The 23,639-nt window shown below is 50.1% G+C and overlaps 1 protein-coding gene across 1 annotated transcript in view; it reads right to left on the bottom strand.

The window, feature by feature from the left end:
- RASSF5 (Ras association domain family member 5) overlaps window positions 1-14,422 on the bottom strand; it is a 69,446-nt gene extending 55,024 nt beyond the window's left edge. The window contains exon 1 of the mRNA XM_081026122.1: window positions 13,835-14,422. Within this exon, the coding sequence (XP_080882248.1) occupies window positions 13,835-14,294 (460 nt within the window). The 5' untranslated portion in view covers window positions 14,295-14,422. The remainder of the gene's footprint in view (window positions 1-13,834) is intronic.
- Between the last annotated feature and the right edge of the window lie 9,217 nt (window positions 14,423-23,639).

Below are 23,639 nucleotides of genomic sequence, written 5' to 3'. Positions count from 1 at the left end.
ACTCTACTATTAAATCTACTATTTGGTCTTTTTATAACAGCAAACTATTTTTAATGTTTTTATTTTAATTAATCTTTTGATTGAATTTGGGGGGTTATTATATTTTTATGTTTCCCAAATGGTACTTAAAGCACCTGTAAGAGATGTACCCCTATTTTACTGGCCATTTTATACTGCGTACTGTGGCCTCATGCAATGATGAGGGGGAGAGGTAGACGGAGAAGACAGAGGAGGGAGAGTGTGGCCCTCAGTGCGGTATCACAAAGCATCTCGGAGAATCCCATCCTGGCCAACAATAGATGGAGGCAGTAGATTTCGGAAAAATGTAAAAATAAATGATTTGAGGCGGATTCCAAGGATGGGAAAGGCAAATGGACCTCGTTCATCACATGCAAATGTCTGTAGGTGATTTGTCACCTGGACCCTCGGACCTAATATTTGAAAAGGTCCAAGTTATATTTAGGATGTGGCCATACAGACAGAAGTACAAAAATGTGGCACAATTTTTGAATAGGGGCAATTAAAGTATGTGTGCCCATGAAAACAAACAAACTCAGAGAAGCAAAAAGAGAGTATTTTACTTTTTCTATAGTTATGTCTCTAATGCTTCCACACATACTTGTATATTTTTTTTCCAATATAGATATATTTATTTTGATTGTCACCACAGGAAAAAAGAAATTCTATTGCCAGAACACCTTAAGAGAAGAGAAAATGTTTTAAAACGTTATAGATAGTTGGGTTTAAGGGGATTTAAGAGACAGCAACAGCCTATGGTGTCCAAAGCCAGACAGAACCGCCAGATGCCCTCTCTTCTCAGGTCTGCTCTGGAGGGGCCTCCGCCTCCTCTCGGCATGTGACAGACACTCTGCTCTGGGTGTAAGAGAGACAAAACAGGTGGGGTCCCCTACCCCTGGGCGTGGGGCCCTCTTCCCCGTCCCTGGGGCCCCTGAGAAGACACAAGGAGCAACCTGGGTAGCTGACAGAGAAAAGGACATGGGCCTAGTGGTGAGGGGCAGACATAGAATGAGAAGCTTGAGGGTTTTTTTTCGCTTTTAGCGAACACCTACCCTCTTGCTAAACTTGAATATATTTTTCATGGTGTCCCACAGACCCCAAAGATAAGAACAGTTAAATACGTTTGCAAGAAGTCCTGCCCGGGGAATGTACAGACCACAGGACGGCAGAAGAACCTTAGACGGATGTGCGGATAGAATGCACACACAGGGGCATGTGCACAGGTAGGCCTCATCAGAGTGCCAGGAGGTCCCAGGAGGCCCGGCGCACCCTGGTTCAGGCCACGTTCAGTCCTTTACGGGACAACCACGCTGCTGCAGTTAACTGGATTTTCCACACCTGCTTTGATGTCACTTGCATTCAAAGTGCAGATCAACAACCAAACACCAACCAACTGGGTGAAAGGAGACTTTCTGCAGTGAGAAGAAAGCTAAATAGATTACGTCTGAGGCCCTCCCTGCAGGAGACGCACAAAGGCTTCTTTACAACTGTACCCCTGTAGCCAGGACCACCAGAGACTTCTGGGGAGACCCAGGCCCGTTTCCCAGTGACCCCCAAGCAGCCTTTTAAAATGATATATGACTTGCTCTTTGGCAACACGCTTTCTTAGGCCCTAATGATGCCCGGTGGGCTAATCTAGCCTTGCTTGTTAATTAAGTGGTGTGGTAAAGTCAATGATAGGAATTTTCCCAGAGACTGTGTTTAAGAGTTTTATGCCCCTCCTCCACTTCTGCCTGGGCAACCTTCAAACTCTTTCATTGAGACGCAGGCAGCCCACCTTGGCCCAAGTGCAATGGAAGAGTAGACAGCTGTATTGGGGGCTTGCACAGGTGACCTACGGGAAACAGCTGTTAAAAGTATTTCTAGGAGCATGAAATCACAGCAGCTGACAATAAGAAGCCTCTATGTGACAAGTATGTGACATGTCAACTGGTTTACATCCAAAGTCATATTTAACCCATATAACAGTAGCTTGAGGTTGACATTCTTTCCCCATTTACACTAGGGAAAAACAGGGTTCAGAGAGGTTAATCTGTATAAGGAGAGTCCTCCAGCCAGGAATCCAAAATCCAGAGTCAAGGTGACCTTGCTCTAAGCCTGTTTCCTTAAATGCATACTGCAGGTTGCTCATGGAGTCCTGCAAGCAAGAGCTAGTCCAGAAATCCACAGCCTGCAGACTTCTGCTCCCATCCTCTCTGGGTACCATCTTCCCCCTCCTCTGCCAATCAATTAAGTCCAAACGCTAACACGAGTTAAACGAGTACATCTGAGCTGCAGTGCAGTATTCACCCTAACCTTAATGCTGCCGATCCAGGCCTGATTGATTTGATTAAATCTATAACTCCTTGGGCTGAATAGCAAAGGAGCAAGGAAATGATCTATTGAATAAGTTTTAACAGGGAGGTGGGGAGAGGGTGAACCTGAAGACACTAGTGAGCATTTAAACTGAGGAACTCAGTAGCCAGCCGGCTTCTCAGCATGTATTAGGCTATTGATGAGGATAAATTATTCAGGCTGGCTAAAGAGTATTTGTCTCCATATGGTGATTAATTGAATTAAAACCCCCACTTCTCGAGAGGTAAAACCTTAATCAGAAAAATTACATTTTTCATAGCCAGGATTATATCGTCTTCTAAACTCTGCTTTTAAAAGCTTAGCCCAGAGATGGCTTTTCAGTTTAATTCCATCCCTGAGGCTCTGTGTTGTGGACACCTAGAGGCCCACCTACTCCTAAAAGTGTAGGACAACAGTGTGGAGAAGGAAAGGGGGTGTTCTCCACAGATCCAGCCATCAGAGAGAAGCAGCTGAAGGTCAGTAAGAGGAGTAGAATCAGCCGTGACTGGTTCCAGGCCTGGTTGTGCAGCTCTGACCTTTAGCAAGCAGCCTGCTTTATGTGAGTCACCACACCTGTGAAACAGCAAATCCTTTCCCCACTCCCACCATACTGCAATCTGGAGGGAATATATGACATTAAAAAAAAAAAAAACCACATACACATGAAGGCTTTGAATCTTTAGCCAAAGGGCGCTGCAGAAATATAAGATGCTGTAGGTAGCAAAATACGGCGGAAAGACCCCTAGGCTAGAAGGCATGTGCTCAGGGTCCCAGATAGACGTGGAGGTGCCACCAATAGGGCCTTTTTTTGGCCCCAGTCTCCTTTCCTTGAAAAAGGGGAATAGGATGACCTAAGATGCCATAAAAATTTGAATTACTACTGTCTCTCCTCATCTTTCACTGGGTCCACACTGTCCGTTATCCTTCTCCAGGATAGGATAGGACTGTTCTCACCCTAATTAGTGCCCAGTCACTGCCTGAGGCTGGGACTCCTGTCCAGCTGTGTCCCGCCCAGCAGTCTCCAGCCCCACACGGTCTGCCCCACAGTCACCTCCACTAACCACGCAGGTGAGAAGCCTTAGCCTAAGAAACCTCACGGCTCCTGGGTCCTTGGAAGGCTGGCTCAGCACCTTGGCAAGATCTGACACCCCCCGCCCAGAGTCACAGGATAAGCAGATGGAAAACAATGGCCATCCAAGATTCCCACATTCCACCATCTCAGGAACCCAGCCAGATTAAGATGACTTCTTGGCCCTAATTCTCAGCCAAGGAAAGGCTGTTAAAACCCATGGGCTTCCGACATGGGCTGACCATGTCCTTTAGGTCTGGCTGTTCCACCTAAACCTGCAGGGTGGCAGCACCTATGTTTCTGTGAGTGGGGAGTCGGTGGCAGTGGGGGGGATGGTGGTGGCAAGGAGTGGTGCTGAGCTCAGCATTCAATACCAGGCTGCCAGAACTCTCCTGCACTCCCTTCTCCATGGGAAAGGCCTCAGAACCCAAGTATCCCCTGAACACCCCCAGCTGGAGTGACTTGGACCTACCACGAGCCAGCCAGGCCTTGTGGCGGAAACTCTGCGGGGCCTGGAGCTTTTCTGATCCCAAGTGGCTCTTAGGGAGCCTGCGGAAGAGCTGCTGGAGCCTCGAGGTGACTGTTCCGAAGCAGGCAGTGGCCGCCTCCTCGTCTCGGCCCTCTGTCATCCCAGCTGCAGGAGATCAATAGTTTCTCTCTAGGCCTGGCGTCAGGGATGGGGGGATGAGTGGGCCCTGGAAGGGCTCCAGGCTTCATGTGACTGAGGTTCTGCTCAAGTCAGTCCAGCTTCGCTGCTCTTCCAAAGGAAGCCACAGGCACCTGGGGCCTCAGTGGCCCCAGCACAGCCTAAGCGATGCCTTTTCAATGCTAGCTGAGGTCCTTCCCCTCCACCGCCCCCAGTGGAAAACTTTCTATTCCTGGGGCTTTTAGCTTGATAAGATAAAAATTCCCGCACCAAAGAGGCTGCAGGACAGTGGCTGCCTGAGCCTCACTCCTCAGTAGCGCCCGTGAGTCTAAAAATCAATGTCTCCAAAGTTTCAACCGATGACAGGAATGATCGGTTACCTCATACTGTGTGCCTGGCCCAGGAGCTCATTAATGGATTTCTTTGGGAATGGTGATTAATAATCCTTTACCAGCTGTATAGGCTCCTAAGGGACAACCAGGCTAATTCGCATCCTCCCATGCTAAGCCCAGGGCGGGGGAGAGCCGCAGCTTCCAGTCACTGGGCCCAGAAGGAGGTGGGGGTAAGAGGGTCAGACCATTTATCTGAGACCAGAGACCTGAGCACAGAAGAGGTGACAGGCCAAAAGAGAAAGAAAGAGAAAATATTTAAAAGGGTAGAAATGTTGTCCTCTTTTCTTAAAATGATGCTCAGAGAGTGTCCCCTCAATGCTAACTCCCCAAAACAACCAAATCCTTGTGGGAAAGTTCCCAGTGGCCCTGTCACCCAGGCCAAGAAGGGCAATTGGCACTGGACAGGTAGCAAAACCTTCCAGGAAAACCTCTGGAGAGGGCTGCCTGCTGCCAGGCTGCCCAGAGATGCCAGAACTCATCTGCCAACCGCCAGCTGAGGCACGTTTCAGATGAAGGAGGTCACTGTTCGTTAACCAGAGGAAACGTGTCACAGCGGACAGAGGCGTGTGCAGAAATGAAGCGGCATTTGCACGTCTGTGCTCTGGTCACCGAGTGTTAGGTCCAGGAAGCCAGCTCTCATGAATTTAGAGGTGAGCTCTGTTATTCCTCCTGTGACTGCCAATCTGGCTCCCCTCCTTTGTGCTGTAGTGTTTCCCCAGGTCACAGAGAATGTTGAATGGCATCCTATACCCAAGGCCACGTCTGTGGACCCACTTAGAGAAGAAAATGTTGGTGGAAAAAACCTAAGCTACACTCCAGTCCTCCAAATAGGTTCCCCCATCACCTGCCCTTCTCAGAGGACATCTGGCCAGGAGGTCCCCATTTTAGGTCACCCCTCACTACTGAGGAGGGCCTCGGGTGCAGTACCAACAAAAACTCGTTTGCAAGCTCGACAATAAAAACACATTGTTACAACTCATTTATTTAATATAGATATTACCCCAGATACTGCCCTTACTTAGGCCAGGACACTGGTACTTTCTCCCTAGCACTTCCTCAGGGGGACTGGGCTGCACAGTTTACCCAGCAACCTCTGGGCCAGAAGAGGGTCATGAGTGAGTCCAGGTCCTAAAATGACACTTGGGGCCATCAGGCAACAGTTGGGAGCCAAGGTTCCCTGCCCCAGTGTGACTCTGATCCTTGTACATGGGGTCTCCAAGAAGGCTCAGGACACCCGCCTGGGTGAATACAGACCAGGCTGGTATTCCCACTGGTATCCTCAAAGATGAGAACACATGCGTGTCAGGGGGGTTTCAAATATGAGTCACATGCAATGGGAGGAAATCCCTCCAGAACGCCCCATTTGGGCTCAAGGATAAACTGACCTCACTTCTCCTTTCTCCTCATCACAGAGCTGTTCCTTGACAGAGTAAGCAGTTGAAGAATCCAGCAGGAAAGAACTGGCAGAGACAAGAGACAGGGCTTTGGGAGGCTCTAGAATCTTAACTGCTGACCCTTTGAAAACTGGAAAGATTTTCTCCTATAGGGATGGCTTAGGAGGAGCACTGTCTAGAAGAAGGGGAATGCTTGAGATAACCTCTTGCTGCCCCTGACACCCAAGCCTTGACCAGACGGCCTCCACGCTGAAGAGAGAGTCCCGCCAAGGCCCAACAAAATTTGAAGGAACAGGCTTCATGATCTTAAGTTCTGGGTTTAGAATATATTCTCACCTTGAAATACCCTATTCAGATAAAGGTACCTCCAGATTTTTTCAAAAAAACATTCAGCACCAGAATAGACATTTATGCACTGTATGCTCAACGCTTTCTGTCAAAACTCTCACGTTACAGCTGGAATCTATTGTTCCATTTGAATAGTGAGGCATCTCTGAGTTTTTTTGGATTTTTTAATACTTTCAACAGAAAACACAAAACCTCCAGCTACCATTCAACTTGGATAGAAGAAAACAGCTTCCTCTAACTCAGCAAGGAAAGTAAATGATGATACCCAAGTGAGAACCTGACCTGGAGAAACATCGAGTCAGAGTTGGGGTGGGGGGCTTTCCCCAGATTTGGTCATCCCCACGTGGTCACACCACTGCCTGGGACAGAGCAGGGGTTTGTTATGCCAACCTCAGTTGATTTTCCAGTCCCTATTCAACTCTTCTTCACCCTAGCTGTCCCCTCTGAGACTGAACCTAATTTTAGTTTGGTTCATGGTTAATCCTGTGTCATGAACTCTGACCCTGGGTCACAGTAAGGAGGCATGAAACAGGAAAAGATCTTCTACTTGCATTTCCATGCCCACCCCCTAAATGCACCCAACACCAATAGGTGGTGGTAGGGAGAGGTACACTTGTTTCTTTTATCTTGAGGTTTAGAAAAACTTCACCCTTTGTTGTAAGATCTCATGATTTACACACGCTGAAAAATCTGTCTAGAAACTAAATATTGAAACCAGGCTGAAGAGCAGCCAACTCTCAATTATCCAGGCTCTGACTGATTTTCTAGCTTGCATATGGCTGACCCACCACTTGGCTTGCCCTCCTGTTTTGCTGTACCTCTTTTGATGGACATTTCAGCATTCATTGGAAGAAGGAAGGCAGTTGAATGAGGAAACTCAACTAACTTGCATGTTCAATGACATTAGTGCATAAGGCAAAACGCTATGGTGGGTTCTGGAGCTGGGTTTGCTATAATGATCTGGGGCATCTTGGAGAAGTCCTTTGACTCACTAAATGCTGTGTCTCCTCATCTCTCAGACGGCCAGGATTCAACCAGCCCTGCCTACCTCACAAACCAGTGTCCTAGAAAACGTGAAGTCATCTCTGAGGTAAAAGTTATATCTGGTCCCACTATTTCTAGGCCATTCTCAACTCTATATCTACGGGATATTCCCATCCTAACAGGCTCATAAAACACTAATTTGTATCTCCAGCAAATAGAATAATGATTCTTTCCCAGATCCAGCCTCCAGTAGAAACAAAACACGAAAGGATTAAAAACAAAAACAAAACAAAACAAAAAATCCCAGATAGTCAAAGAACATCACTCTTTTTTAGGACTGACTTTAGTGACCCTGTGGTCTGATTTCTTAAAGGTCCCTAGAAGCCAACTTTTCATTTTCTCGCAGCTCTAGCAAGTAGCCCCTGCAAAGGTCTGGGTAATACCTGCCCTGCCCTGGAAATGTTTGTTCAAGAAACAGGGACAAACGAGCAAAAGGTGGCGTGCAGGCCCTCCATCTGAGAGTAAATATGACCTAGCCCACTGTGGTCACAGGTGAGTGACATACTTGGCTACCTGCCCACCACCCCAGGACACACGGGAATGAACAGACTACACTTCCCCACACCACCCTTCCTACAAACCCTCAGCACAATGTCAGATCACACTTGTCCCCCTGAAGCTCTCAATGGGGCCAGGGAAACAGGTATGGGGAGGACAATCCTGAAGAGAATCTGGGACATTTTACAACAACCAGGGGTCACCAGATCCCTCAGCCAAAACATGGTATTCTCCACAGGGAGGCTGGGCACATGCTACCAGGCCAGGAAAAACTCCTTCCTCTCCAAAAAGGGCAATATAAAAACCAAACATCACATCTTTTCTTATGGGTGCACGTCTCAAAAACTTTCTCCATGCCAGGAAGCACAGGCAGGCTAGAACAGAACCCATCTGAAGTTGCCAGCCACTATGGCCAAAGACCAAACCATGCTCTGCCTATGTCTCCTCAGCATGGAGTGTGGAGTGTTTCAAAGAACACCCAAATATCACTTCCTCAGGTCTGAGTCATAACAGTCTTGACTTTGAGGGCAGGTCTCCCCATGACAACTCCCTAGCACCAATTTTATTCCACTTAAGCCAGTGCCTCCAGGGACCTGAGCCTGCTGCCGGTCTGACATCATCACTTCGGCCTCCTTGCTCTGTCCCCAAGCCTAAATTGGCTCAGCTCCCCCCCCAACACCAAGATCTGGCCCCAAACATGTGGAGAGACATTTGCCAAAACTCTTGGAAAAAACTGAAAGTGACTAAATGTACAACCATCTCCTCAGTCAGGGCTGGCCTTGCTAGCATCAGCTGCTGCCAGCACGTCCCGAGCCAGCCAGGGGAAAGCCGGACCGAGCCCGCAGGAGGGGTGGGTGGCCAAGGTCAGCAGAGGAGGCAGGAGGCCATCTGGAAAGGCAGAAAGCATCCTGTCACCAGCACAGGCCGGACCTGCCAGCGTGCTGAGGAGACCACACCAGGGGGTGCTGATTGAGGCATGGGTGGGGCATCAGGGGGAATGATCGCTTTACATGCTTTGCACACTCACAAATACTCACCCGCCAAAGAATACTCACCTCCTCACCCAAGGAATGCGAATAAGAAGGGCCTCCCATGAGGCCAGAGATGTGTTTACAGCTCCCTCACCAGCCTTAATGGTATCCTGGGCAGGGCAAGAGTGCCCAGCAGTTTCTTCCATGAGGAAACTGAGGAATGAGGGGTGGGTGTGGGGAGCCAAAGAGAGCCCCATGGGACAGCAGTTGGGGGGCTGTCTCTGATACAGAGGTACTGGGCACAGACCAAAGGAGGGAAATTGCTTGTTAGCCAGAGATGTCCCCAAGGCCCTCCAGGCCAGTCTGGTTTGCCCTAATCCTACCCTGCCCCTAGGCAGGTGGACTGGCGACTCCCACCCACATGAGACCTCAGCAGAGGCCTCCCCAAGTTCTGACCTCAGGAAGCTATTCCGAGGATGTGTGGCAGGAACAATGAAAACACTTTGGGCTCTTCAGAGAAAAGGCACAATTGACCTGCAAAGAATTCTTCCTGTGTCATTCTCCCAGTGGGCTGGGCCTGCCCTGAGCCCCAGCCACCCCTCTAGAGCCTTTGGCACCTGCCCAGAACAGGTGAGTCACTTCACCAGCCAGTCAAGGCCCTTGGGGCTGAGTTGGGGGCTGTCCTTCCCCTGTCACTCAGGGCCTAGCTGCTAGTCTTGTCATAGGCTGATTCGCTGGTAAACTTGGGGAGAAGAGAGAGGATCCCAGACCAAGCCCTCAGTGTAGAGGGGAGATGTCAATTCACGTCCACCTAATAACTTGCAGGATCAGCAGGCGAACACACACGTTCATTACCAAGTCTAATTAGGCTGGCAGACAAGCAGCATTAATCATTTTTGACTGTACCTGGGATTCAAGCCCCTCTCACTCCATAATCAGAAAATTTCATGCTCTGATGATAAAGCCTACATTTAATCCTTTCACTTTCATCTTTTGAGAAGACAGGAAGCGGGGAGGAGAGGAAACAGGCTCCGCTTAGGGACCTCAGAAGGCCTCTCTCAGCATTCCAGGTCTTTTCTCTGTCCCTCCACACTCCACTAGGATCTTTCTCAAGAAGACACCAGTTAGAGTCGGGGGCAGGAGAGGGACGGGAAGTGGCAGATTCCACTATCTGTCACAACACAGCATCTCTCTCAGTGCTTCATTTTCCTAACATCCAAAGCCAAACATGGGTCTGAATCTATGAAAATACTTCAAGCCACACACCTCAGCACTAGTGGATGCATTAGACAAATAAAACATCACCCAAGTGCCCAGGGTTCCTGTAAAGGGAGACTCACGTCAATGTCCCAGTAACCTCTTCTACAAAGAACCCACGACAAGGCGTGGGCCTGCAGGACCTGACGGCTGTCACATGGGTGGTTCCAGTCTGCAGAGAGAGGCAGGTTAAGCCCAGCCATTCATGCAGTGACAAGACAGGGCTGGAAAGGCTAGACAAGGGGCCCTGTGAGACACCAGCCTCATTCACCAAGAAAGTCCCCCTTCCCCACCCCTGAAGACCATGGCAAATGCCTCATACTCACACCATAATTAATGTCTATCACAGGAAGGGGAAGTTAGGATGATAAGGCCCAGAGCCCCCCTTTCAACCCTATAATTCCAATCACTTAACACTTCATAGCTCTGAACAACGCCCCTTCCAGAGAGAGACTGGCTCCAGGAGCAGATGCACGGCACTCACTGGCAATATGCAAGGTATGTCCAAGCAATCCTCTTGGTTGAGTGGGACTTAGGTTTCCCCATTTTCCAGATCAGTCTCTGGTCCAGGAAGGTGTACACATCCACCAAAATGAGGTGAAAGGTCAAATGTCAACCCAATGTGCCTTCTACAGAGAAAAGGGTCTATGATCTGTAAGGGATATTCCCTGAGAACAAAGCTAAAAGACGGTTGCTGAGGTTCTCATGTCGACCATTCCCTCCTGGAGTGCTGGAAATGGATATTCTCACCACTACCACTGCCCCCACCCCAAAACACACACACATTCACATAATCATCTCTCTCTCTTCCCCTCTCTCTCTCTCCCCTCCCACCAATCCTCATTGGATTTCCTTCTCTACCTAACAAACACGATTCCTTCAATCCTGGAAATTCCTTCAGTCCTGAACTGCCCTGTTGGCAAACCCAGCGTTAACCAGAGCTCAGGTACAGACCTTGAAGCAGGCGTAAGCTTAAATTAGAGGAACTTTCACTTAAAAGACAGGCAGTTTTCTAAAAGCTTCCCTTATTAAAAGCCCATTTTGCCAACAGGGCTCCCACCCAGTGTCAGCCTCCTGCTCAGACAGATGTCATTCACATATCCACTGCCCTTCTGCTTGTTTCCAAGAGCAAGGAGATTTAGTAGTAATAACCAGCTGCCACGTTCATCAGCCACCACTTACTGAGCCTGTGTTCTACGATACAAAGACAAGGTGCCAGTATCTTGGTGACCACTAAGCCACTGACATTCTGTGAGGGTGCTCCTGAGCCAGTAGGCAGAGTGACCGTTTCTAGAGGACACTGATCCTGCACTTCCTGGGATACTCATGGCACTCGCTACCCCACTTAGCTAAGCAACCAGACAGCGTCTGAAAACTGTACACATTGCTTGCTTGGAAAGGTGATCCTACGAAGTGTCCCAAACCCAGACAAATTGTCACCACTGTTGAGTGGGAGGGGATAATAGTAACATTCACATTGCATGAAACATTCATATTGCATTTTTTAGGCACTGTTCTAAGTGCTATATATATTAATTCATTTAATTCTGACATTGACATGATGAAATAGGTAACGTTATTTTCCCCATTTTTTAAAACAAGGAATCGGAAAGCAGAGATTCCCAGGGTCACATTGAGACTCGGTGGCAGAGTTCACACCCCGGATTCACACCCTGGTCTTCAGGTTCCAGGCTGTGCTCTTAATCATTGCATACTGCTGTCTTTTACAAGTCGTACTTCAGACCCTTGCTTTTTAGAAAAAAGGTAAAATAAACCAACCCTGCCACGGAATTAGACCTTCAGTTTAAAGAAAGATGCTCAGTGACTTCGGCCTGCTGTGTCTCCACCTACCAGTCCTCATTTGCACATCAGAATATTTCTTAACTGTTCCTATCCAGCCACAGGCCCACAATTAAATATTTGTAATGACAAACAGAGACTCCTCTCCATAGCCCCTTGATTCCAGCTCTGCTCTCTCTCTCTCTGGTGTTCAGATACCCCTGGTTGGTATTAAACCTATGCAAGTGCCACCAAGTCACACAAAGCCAGAGGAAATGTCCATGCACCTGGGTCTTCCTGCCATGAGAAACTATTTGTGAACTAATCAAAGGAAATAAAGTCTAATGTGAAGTTAACATCAATTCATTTAGTCATAGAGTATCATGCATATGCACATACAGACACACCCAAATACACTGTTATCACCATCACCCCCAAATCATAAAACTGCAAAATGTTCAACAATTGATATAGTCCCCAAACACCTTAATACAAAATAAAATTCCAGTGAAGCAGATTCCCGGGAATCCCACACAATAAAACCCATTACAGTGAGGATACTGCCTCTGTGTCGACAGGGTTGGTGATCATAGTAAAGTACCCCAGGACCCTTGAAAAGGCTAAAGCTGCCAACACATCTGCGGGCATTCAATTCCACGGGAAGGTCAGGGGCATTTACCAGTGACAACAGCCCTCCACTCACAATACACACCTCATAACTTTTGCTCTTTCCTTCTTACTTGGCATGTGAACTGTGAGTTCTGGTGTTGGAGGGAATAGCACCCCCTCCCCCCTCCAATCTTCCCCTTCCATTGAACCCTGGCTTAGAATCTAAGCTGTCTTCCCCTGCAGCCAGCTGCAATGGGAGGCATACGGTACAGCCTCAGCTGTGGACCCGCTGCAGAGAGGCAAGGTAGGGTTTTCCTGATGTGGAAGTAGCTGGTGCTGTCCAATGGTGCGGCTAGATGGGATATCACCGGGGAAGGGCCCTTGCTGAAAGATGCTAACCACAATCCGTTTCCAGAGATGCTTGCTAGAGTTATGCCATTGTCTGTGCTTTGTGCCTCAGATATTTAAATACATATATAAACACATAAACACATGGATATCCTCTGCCAAACATAGGCAATAGCAAAAATGGGGGGATGGAGGTATGGAGAGGACACCCATGAAAAAAACACACACATCTAAAACTGTAGGAAGAGAAAAATAATGAACTCCCAAGAATATTGCAGATTGGCTCAGAAAATCTGCACGCTGGGTGCCTAGTGTTTTATAGTCAGGTTTGAGAAGAGCCTGATTCAGGAGGAGGCCGGAGGGGCTTGAGAGCTCTGGGGAGGAAGGGACCAGGCCAGAGTTGGGTAATTTTAGAGCATGATGACAGATGCAGTTACATAGGAGGAAGAAGAGGGGGTAGCAGAGCAGAGTCCAAAGGTTTGAGGGGCCATAGGTAGAAAGCAGGAGGGGCACAGGTCCAGGGTGACCTCGGACTCTCTTCAGCCTCACAGCTGTTTCTATCCAAAGCCTAACCAGGTCTCCTTCCTGTCCCAACAGGGCCCCCTGGAGGATGTACCATATGGGGACATGTACCATGGGCCTATCCCATAGATGAACAAACACGCCATTTTACCATTAACCCTTAATAAGCACGGGTCAAATAGCCATCTCAATACCAGTTTCACTCTCACAACCCACTCTCAAGAACCTGCAACAAAAGCAAGAGGGTGCTCAGGAGACAACGGAATGACCTTGCGTCTTCCGCCATCAACCCCAACCTTCGTGTGTGTGTGTGTGTGTGTGTGTGTGTGTGTGTGTGTTCACGTGTGTATCTGTGGTGGTGGGGGGTAGGTATGCACCTGTCAGGAGAAGGTATTTACTAAATACGCAGAACCAAATCTGGGCAGTAGGCAGTCACTAAAAGATACCCGACAGGGGACTAAGTAGCAGTGTCCAGGGCTCATCTCCCTTAGAGTTGAGGCATCCGCTGTTGCCACGGAGGGCAATGCCCTCTCCCGGGCCCAGCCGCTCGCCAGTGACTGCGGTCTTCCCGCGCGCCCCCCCCCCCCGCCCACCCTCATACTCACTAGCGCAGCGCAGCGCCTGCCGCAGCACTTCTTGGCCGCACAGGTCACACCAGCCTCTGCCGCTCCGCAGCGCCAGTTCCACGAAGCAGTGCCCCTCGCCTCGCTCCGCCGGGACGCGGGGATCCTGCGGCTGCTCGAAGATGCTCCGCACGTCGCGGGGTCGGGGCGCTCCGGGCCGCCGCCGCAGTCTCTGCTGCAGACCAGGCCGGAGAGAGCGAGCGGGGCGGGGGGCTCGGGGTGGGGGCTCCTGGTCCCCTCGGGCAGCCCTTCGGGCGCTGCGCCCCTCGTGCGCCCCGGACGCAGTGGAGAGGGGCGCGGGGACGCAGCGGCACGAGGACCGGCCGGGCGGCGGCGGCGGCGGGGGCTCCGGGCCGCTCAGGCTGTGCAGATAGCGCGGCGGTTCTGGGTCCAAGAGCAGCCGGTACGGGCGTTGCCCGATGGCCGGGGACGCCATGGCCATGCCAGGCACGCGGCGGCGGCTTTACTCCCGAGTCCTCCTCGAGAGGAGGGCGGCCCCAGCCCAGAGGCCTTTAAAGGGACCGCAGGCTGCGGGGCGGGGCGGGGCGGGGCGGGGCGGGGAGACTCGGGAGAGGCAGGAAGGACGACCCCTGGGAACCGCGGACCAACCAAGCCGCAGGGTTGGCAGTGGGGGGCGCCGGGTGGGTGTGGGTTTCGGGGCGTCTTCAGGAAGCGGACCGGTCAGCTGGAGCAACTGGAGGATTTCGTAGGGGAAAGGCTCTATTCGGCACAACTCAGAAGCAGCATTTCTGTAGGGGCCGTCTGCCTTCAGCCCGCCTCTGTCCCTCTCCCGTCATTTCCCCGCACACCAGTCACCCCCACCCGCACCCCAACACGCCCAGGTGAGAGGGCGGGCGGAAGGAAGGGCTTGGGAGCTAGCAGGGAATGGAGTCTAACGACAAGTCCACGGCTACGTAGGCGTCCGCCCGCCACGCTCCCTGTTTCCAGCGGACCGGGCGATGTGCTCCTTCGCTCTTTCTCCCTCCCACCCCGCCTCACCGTGACGCGCCCCCCCCCCCCCGGCGAGCCAAGCCCCGCGCTAGTCGGAAATGCTCGGCTCTCGCTCTCACTCCCGCGGCCGCGCGGAGTCCGGTGATGCGGGGAACGCGCCGGGGGCGGAGGGGACGCTGCAGACGCTGCCCCCGCGGCGGGCGAGGCTATCCGCGTGCGACTTTCACTCTCCGTGGATTTCCCCTCTATCAGCAGCTCTGCCCGGTAGGATATTCCTTGCCCAGAAGAGTGAGGTTAGGGTAACCACGGGCCCTGGATTGTGAGAACACTCTAGCGGCCCGTGGGTAGGGAGAGCTTTACTTCCCAAATCAAACCCTCCTGTTCCCCGCTGTTATAATTACTGTGGAAATACCAGCCCCCCCCCACACACACACCAAAGCCCTACTTTGCATCTGATATTGACAAGTCACCTGTGGGACCCAAAGACAGATCCCTTTGCTACCAGCATCACGACCATCTCCGTCACCCCCCACTTTAATGCTCTGCTGTCACCATCTTGCTAGCCTTAATCATTTTTTAACAAAGGGCCCACAAATTATATAGCGGGCCCTGATTATCTCTCATGGGTGAGGAAACGGAACTCCTGGATCTTGGAACTTGTGTCTTGACATAGACCAGTCGTATGACCCTGGGGTCCTCTTTACCTCTATGGTTTTCTTAACTGTATATTAGTCTGGGAGTGAGGGGACAGGTGGATGCTTTTGCAGTCCTTACCAGCTCCACCACGCTGACTCAGTGATCACTGCCTGTCCTCTTGAAACTCGGGTAGGGGTTGGTTGGTTTATCAGAAGTCACCAGAAACCAACTTTGGGAATAGTCTAAATTCTTCTAGCTCTCAGACTCCTCCTCCTCTTCCCAGGCTAGAGATGGGTCTCCCCCTAGTGTCTAATGGGGGGAATCTCCACCTTTGCTTTCCGTTTTCCCCTTGGAGTAATTTTTAGGTAATTCCTAGCATTTCTAGTCTAGTGGCCAGGGAATTCCTAGCCTGCTTTGGTCCATGGCTTCTCCCTCAGGGCAGGGATGATCATAGAGTCCTCTGCGTTTGTTGCAGGGTCCCTGGCTCTCACCAGAGGCTGGAAATTCTCACCTCATGATGTGGTTTCTGGGTAGGTGGGAAGAATGACCCACAGCAGCAAACACCACAGTGCTACAAAGAGGAGTTGAGATGAAGAATTGTGAGCCACCAGCCACCCCCTTCTCCCATACTCCACCTTTCCTCTCCCCTGTCTGAAATTTGCTTTCTTTACGTCAGCGGTTTTCAAACTTTGGCATGCCTGGGAATCACCCGCAGGGCTTGTTAAATCACAGATTAGTGCACCACCACCACCACCACCACCCCCATACACACAGTTTCGGAGTCAGTATGTGTGGGGCAGAGGTTTGATATTTTGCATTTTTAACAAGTGCCCAGGTGGTGCTGATGCTGCTGTTCCAGGAACCCCACTACTCCAGATCTAAGATGGTGATAAGAGAATGGGTCTCTCCATCCTTTTCCCCACAGGGCAGGTGAAATGCAGTGGGACATGACTGAGCAAAACCCAATGGGAGGGCTATTCTGGAATGCTTTCAGCTGAATGTTTAAAAAGGAAAGTATAGTTCGCCTTTGTGCTCTCTTATTCCCATCTCTCCCACTTTTTTCTGCAAGCTGGCTCTCAGGGTTGTGCTGAAACCTGTACTGCATATAAATACTTGCTTGTTTCCACTCTGTATTATCTATCCATCTCCACCAACTTGAGACTCGTTCTGGAGCTCACTCCCACCCAGGAGTGAGTGAGGTTTTGGGTGTGGACCCAGTGTGAGCTCTGGGTGCCAGCTTGGTGTGGCAAGAAGAGGGGACCTGACAAAGAGTTTGTTACTGGAAGGCAGTTTTTTTTGAAATGCCATTTGTGAAAAAATTGCCAGCAATCACATCTATGCCCTTTACCACCCCCCGACCCCCCAAGCATGAGTTTGGTCAACTCAGGCCATATTCCCAGGATAGAGAGGCTCATCGAATGAGTGTCTCCTCTGGCCCTGGAAGACTGAAGACTATATGGAATAATCAGGCAAAACAAAACAAACAAACAAACAAAAAAACCCTTCCCTGTTGCCTGAGCTGTACAGAAACATGCCCTGGTTTCTGTTTTCCTGAGGCAGCTCTGCAGCAAACGAAGGGGATGCTGGCTGCTCTCAGCACTGAGTGGGGGAGGATACCCCCACTATGCAGGCCCAGAGCCATACATTTAGCTTCTGGGATGGGAACAGAGATGAAAATGAAGATAGCATAACTTCATGTAACCAATCCAAAAGTTTATCAAGTTTATCTTAAGGTTCATCTCCCTGAGCCAAGAAATTGAGGTCTGGAGAGGTAGTTGTCTTGCCCGAACCCAGCAGAAGGCTCCCTGCCTGTGACTTGCTCCTCTGATGCCATCTTTCCCAGCACAGTCCAGTCCTGTCCCTTCTTCCTTGAAAGAACATCCCCTCCCTCCCACCGCGTGCACACAAGGACGCATCTCATTCCTTAGTACTCCCAAGGGAAGCACAAACTACTAAGGAAACTGTGTTTTCATTGTAGGGTCAGGGCAATGTCTGATGCTTGAACTTCAGCATTGTTTGGCTCCGTCTTTGTCATGCAGGCTACAAGGGTAAGACCACAGCATCAGCAGGGGACACACCTCCACTGTGAGCTTTTCCCTATGTTAGCAGATCCCCTTGGCCCAGAGCCATTGACTTTTTCTGTTTGTGACTCACTCCCTGAGGAGTGGGTATGCTGTTTTTACTTTTGACAGGGGAAGGATTATGAGAGTGAGTTTGAGTGTGCGGTCAGTATGCGAAGGCATTCCCGAGGTGGTTCCAGAGAGTGTCGCTTCCCCCATCGGGTGAGTTGTTTCAAGGCTGTCCCCCAAACCCCTACTGAGCTTCCTAGTAGGAAGGAAAAGGGAAGGACACAAGTGCCCTGACTTTCTGAAGGGGAAGTTTTTGGTTTTGTTTGGCTTTGAGGCATTTGAAGTCTCCTGAAATCCCCGAAGCGTTTAGGGACCTTCCAGTGGCTCTGACAGCTCTGCTCGTTGCATAGGATCACTGCACCTGTCAGGACAGGTGAGCTTCCGCTGCGGTAACAATCAACCCACAAATCTCCGTGCCTTTAAACCAGGGACTTTTCCTGTCACTCTCATACCCTTTATGTTTGGCAGGGGGGCTCTGTTCATCAAAGCTGTTCAGGGACCTCATCTAATGTTGCCAGTCACCAAGCCAGAGGGAAGTCGAGAGAGCCCGGAGGGTCCTCCACCAGACTTTAAAAGCGCCAGTCACTTCTGCTCACAAGTCATTGGCCAGGACTAGTTACACAGCCCACCCGACACAAGGGAGCAAGAAGCGCAACCCTCCAGTGTGCTCAGAATGGGAAAAGAGCTCATCACTACCACAGTCTCCAAAGGCACAGAGCAGCTATTTATTTAACAAGCAATTATTAAATATCCACGATATATCAGGTGCTGTTCTGGGCACTAAAGGTATAGCGGTGACACAGACATGTTCCTGAAGCTTACATTTTAGTGGGAAGGCCAGATAATAAACATGCAAACATAAGTGTAATACAATGTCAGGTCTTAAGTATTATGATGAAAAATGACGCACATTAAGGGAATAGAAAGAGACAGGGGCAGATATTAGATTGGGTGGTCTCTGAGGAGCACACATTTAAATATAGACCTGAATGGAGAACGCCCTGTGTCTTTGAGAGCAAGGATGGTACAGACTGAGGCCACAAGAGGCAGGACAGCCCCCCACGCCCACGTTCCCAAACTTTATGAGCATGAGTTTGTTCCAAATGAGTCCCCAAACCCCACCTCCAGAGATTGATTCAGTAAGTCTGGATATTGTCCTGTATTTTATAAGAGAGTTTGATTAACGTGACTCACAGACCATGCTTTGAAAACGCGACCAAGGCAGTAGGTTGTATGATTGTGGGATTGTGTGACCGCTCCATAGACATTTGAGAGAAAACACTCTGACCCTTGTTAATTGCAGGATTCTAGCTCGCTGAGCTACTTCCTTCCCTTCTCGGGCAGCTTGTTACACACAGAGCTCAGCCTCCCAAGAAAGTAGATGTTTGCAATGTGTAGTTAGGGTCAGTAACACCTTCCATTGCTAGACTGTGAGCGGGGACCATCACAAAACGTTGTCAGGGAATTAAAATGTTTGTGAAAGTCCCTTGAAAAATTCTCATGTTATATATATTTACTCAAGAAATGCACATCGAACACCTATAATGTGGCAGGCACGCTTGACTTGAATGACTTCATTTTCATGGCCACTGTGAAATGGCTGGCACTCCTGTCTTACAGATGAGAAAACGGAAGCTCAGAGAAGTCATGTGACTGGCCCAAAAACGTGTCACAGTCTGGACTCAAATCCATGATTTTGCTTTTGCACTGCCCAGCTGATGTGGTAAAAGAGACAGTGTTTAAAAATCTCTGATCTCTCTTTGTAGGTGCAGTTTAAAGATCAGCAAAATCTTGCTCCATTTTTCTTTCCCTATCAAATCCTGTTTGACTTTCAAGGTCTAGTCCAAGTGCCAGGTCTTCCACAGAGCCTTCCCGAGTCCATCGAGAACTAATTCATCACTCTTTCCTCTGGGCTGTCATTGTCGCTTGTTCTCTAATATTACATCCTAACATGAATCACAATTAAAATTTTACATTTCTGCTTCCCTCACTTGGGTCTTGGTCTTTCTGATCACACTATGCAGGGCAAATAGGAGGTACTCCTTAAATGCTTAATGAATGAACTCTGCTATAGCTCCCCACCTGTACCTAATCCAGGACTTAACTCTTTTTTTAAAATTGGGGAATATTGGGGAACAGTATCTTTTTCTAGGGCCCATCAGCTCCAAGTCAAGTCATTGTCCTTCCATATAGTTGTGGAGGGCGCAGCTCACAACTAGAACACTGAGGCAGACGTTGAAGATGTCCTGCAGAGGGCATGTGAATGGCCCAGCTTGGGCAAATCCACTGAAATAGGCACTGCCCCCCCTCTTACAGCTGAGGCAGAGAAGCCATTCTAATGCTTCACAGGCCCATGTGGGAATTCAACCCGCAACCCTGTTAAGAGCTCATGCTCTAACCAATTGAGCCATCCAGCTGCCCAGGACTTAACTCTTAACATCCCTTTAAGCCATAGCGTCTGTGTGAGGGGTGGGGGTGGAGGGAGATGAACGAATTGTCTGATCTAGGGAGAGTAGAAGGTGCTAAAGACCTGCTGGGCCTGGGTGGAAGTGGGGGTGGCACTGGAAACTCCAGTTAAGACTCATGTACATGCTCCAAAGTTGCTGGTTGCTGGGGTGGATTTCCTGACTCTAGGTGCTAGTAAATGGTCAGGGGTGAGGGCTGGTAGGTCACCATTCCCACTACAGGGGACGGGGCTTTCTTTGTGTCACCAAACTCGAGCACTCCCATGGGGATCATGTAGGTCTTTGACAGTGCTTGGGGACAAGAAGGGCAAACCAGGGTGGGAATGTGAGCAGGCATTGGAGGGCTCCATGTTGGGTGAGAGTGGGTGGGCTTGTTTTCAAGCAGCTCAGTGGCACCTCCTCTGTCTCAGTTACGAATTTTCCCATCCCAGGCCACTATGCGAGGCTTATGATAAGAATTGTTTGTGTGTGTATGTTTCCTATTTCTGTGTTCCAAAAACTCAGATATTCCAGGCACTTTCGTCAGCAGCCTTTTCTCCTCAGGCAGAGGGAAGCCTCCAAGCCACAGCCACTTACATTCCAGCACTAAGCCAGCTCTGGGCTCTTGCTGTGGCAGGAAGTCATGGACTGGGATTGTGACAGGCTAGCAGGAGAAGAGTGGCTTGGATGACCTCATAAGCTATCCCTGCTCCCACCCCAATCCACCACACACACCCCTCTCTCTCCTCTGTGTCTCTGTCTTGTTCCTCTCATTTCTGCTCCTTCTCCCCATCATCCTTTCTCCCTTTCCCTCTCCTTCCCTCCTAATCCTTTTCCCTCCCCATCCCTCCATTTCTCTCCATTCTTCTCTCCTTCCTTCCCGTCCTGTCTCCTTTCCTCACTCCCTCCCTCTCTGTCTGGCAAAGGATACAAGGAAAGGACCCAATTGTTTCAAGTGCCTGCTGTAATTCTGAGCTTCCAAGAAAAATAGAACTGAAGCTACTTCGGGTCATCCTGGCCCATTCCTTATCAGCTCCCATTGGGGTTGCCTGACTCAGGATCCTTTGTAAGATGGAGGGAAAAGAATCCAGGAGTCCCACCCTTCACAAAATCATGGAAGTAGTTTGGAAGTGATCCCCAAATGACCAGTGCTGGGAATCCTTTGAGCTCTTCCCTGCTAAAGTGAGGCAGGCCCATGAGAGCAAATGATGGGTCCAGTAGGAAAGTGGGCAGGCCATTGTGGAGCTCTACCCTGTCCATTAGAATGGCTTCTCTGCCTCAGCTGTAAGGGGGGGGGGGCTATTTCAGTGGATCTGCCCATGCTGGGTCATTCACATGTCCTCTGCAGGCCATCTGCAAACTCTGCCTCAGTGTTCTCAAACTTTAGCTTGTGTGAGAATCACAGCGTGATGAGGGGGGGAAGCTCATCAACAATGCAGGATCCTGGGCCACACCCTTATAGACTGGAATCAGGAAATGTGTGGGGTCCCAGAAGCTGTGCTTTGAACTCGGACACCAGCCTATAAAGAGGAAACTACGTGGATTCTGAGACAGACACGGAGATACAGCCCTGTAGTATCAGGGTACAAGAGCAGCACCAGGCCCTCCAAAGCTGGCTGCACATCCTGCCTAACAAACTGGGACATGCCCCCATCTCCTTCCAGTTAGGCCCCCTTTAACTTGAGCCAGCCTGTCTTAAGAGGCCATGAATCTGACTGCTGTGTGGACACCTCCCAGATATTTGTGACTGACCTGAGCCACTGACAGCCTCTCTGAGATGAGAGCTTGTGTTTCTTCACCCACCTTGTATGGGGGGGCCTCATAGCCGAGGGGGATGGGGAGGGGAGGGTGGGCAGAAAGCTCACATTGCGTTTCAGGCACTCTGTGGAAATATCTAATCTATTCCTACCCAGAAAAAGATGTATCTTTAAAATACCAGTTAGACTTGACCTAAACCTGTTTCTATGGATCCCTGGGGAAAAACCCAAGTTCCTTAGGGTGGCCTGTGAGGACCTTTGGGTCTGGCAACTCCCTTTCCTCAATAACGACTTCCTACTTCTATTAGGTTGGTGCAAGAGTAATTGTGGTTTAAAAGGTTAAAAATAATTGCAAAACTCGCAATTACTTTTGCACCAACCTAATACTTACTCTCCAGTGACACGAATACTTGTGATTCTTTCCATGCCGAGGCTGGTGCTGTTCCCACCGCTGGGGATGCCTTCCATGCCTTCTTTCCTAGGTAGCTCAGCTTATCTGCCAAGCCCCCACCCTGGAGTCACCTGCTCCCCAAGTCCGTCCCCAACACCGTCTCAGACTAAACCAAGCACCGTGCCCTGTGGTGGTGATGACAGTGAAATGGTACTGCACTTGAGCTGTGCATTCCCTTCACAGTCCTCTCCTCGCGATACTGAAATGCCTGCCTCCCCCGAGGTGAGCGCCTCAGGGGCAGGCAATGCATCTTAGTCACTTGGTTCACTGCAAGTACTTACTTCACTTCTGAGGAACTGAACAGTCTCTTCATTTTAAGTGTTATATTAGGAATCACCACAGAGAACAGTGAGGGAAGTTTAAGGGGTCTTCAGGTACCTGAGGATCTTACAAGGTTCTTCTGGCCATGGGCTGTGGTCCAGTGGCTTACTCCCTGCTGAGATGGCATCAGAAGCTCTGTAGAACTTTAGGTGGGTGGAAGCACCCACGCCAGTGGCTCTGCCCAACACAGGACCAAACTGAAGCCTCTGAGTATGTCCCCTGATTGGCTTTGCTCACGAGATCATAGAGCCTGTGTCATATCACCCCGCAACAATCTGCACTTGGCTTTCAGGGATCCCCTGGCTCTCTTCCTGAGCTCCACCAAACACGTGGGGTCCAGAGGCAGCCACAGCTGCCAGGGAAAACCCACTGTGGGACTTCCCTGCAGAGCCATTAAAGAGCCAGAAGAGCCTGAACTCATGCTGGCAGAGCCGACCGTAGGTGGCCCAGTGAACAGAGGCAGCAGTTGGTTCCTGGGGCCCCAGAATCAGAACCCACTAGTTTTAAGTGACCCATGGGCATGAAGCCCAAATGGCATATATGAAGCCACTTAGGCCTGATGCAAATAACCCCCCAGCAACCCTCCCCTAGATCTTTAGAGATTGCTTGTCGTTTCGTAGAGAAACTACATGGAGGATGTCAGATGCCAGGGCCCAGCTTGCCTCCCTTCTGTCCCGACAGGTCAAGCAGAGGGGCCTCTGAAAACATGGAGGCAACAGGAAGTTAGGCAGGAAGGGTTCTGGGGTGACACGTAATATTGTCTTCATGCTTTAAAGCACAAAGTAGGGCTTCTCACTGGTCTCCTTCCCCTATTGGGGCTACTTTACTGCATACCCCGTCCCCTAATCCCTCTAGGCCATGTGGATAGTCCAGCTCTGGTTAAGGGACCCTGGAGGCACTGGAGGGGAAAGATTAAATTTTCACCGATTGGAATGCCTCACCCAGGTGCCATTCTACTTCTAGACAAAATGAGGGAATGCTCCAAACAACCCACAGCAGTCCTCAAACCCAATACGTAGGACACAGCCTATGTTTTGAATAGTGGTGGGGGATGGGGGGAAAGGAGTAATGTAGATGGTGGATTTGAGGTTAAACAAA

This window comes from Rhinolophus hipposideros (assembly GCF_964194185.1).
Source record: "Rhinolophus hipposideros genome assembly, chromosome: 19".
Lineage (NCBI taxonomy): Eukaryota > Metazoa > Chordata > Mammalia > Chiroptera > Rhinolophidae > Rhinolophus > Rhinolophus hipposideros.
This window is presented reverse-complemented; position numbering and strand designations above follow the sequence as displayed.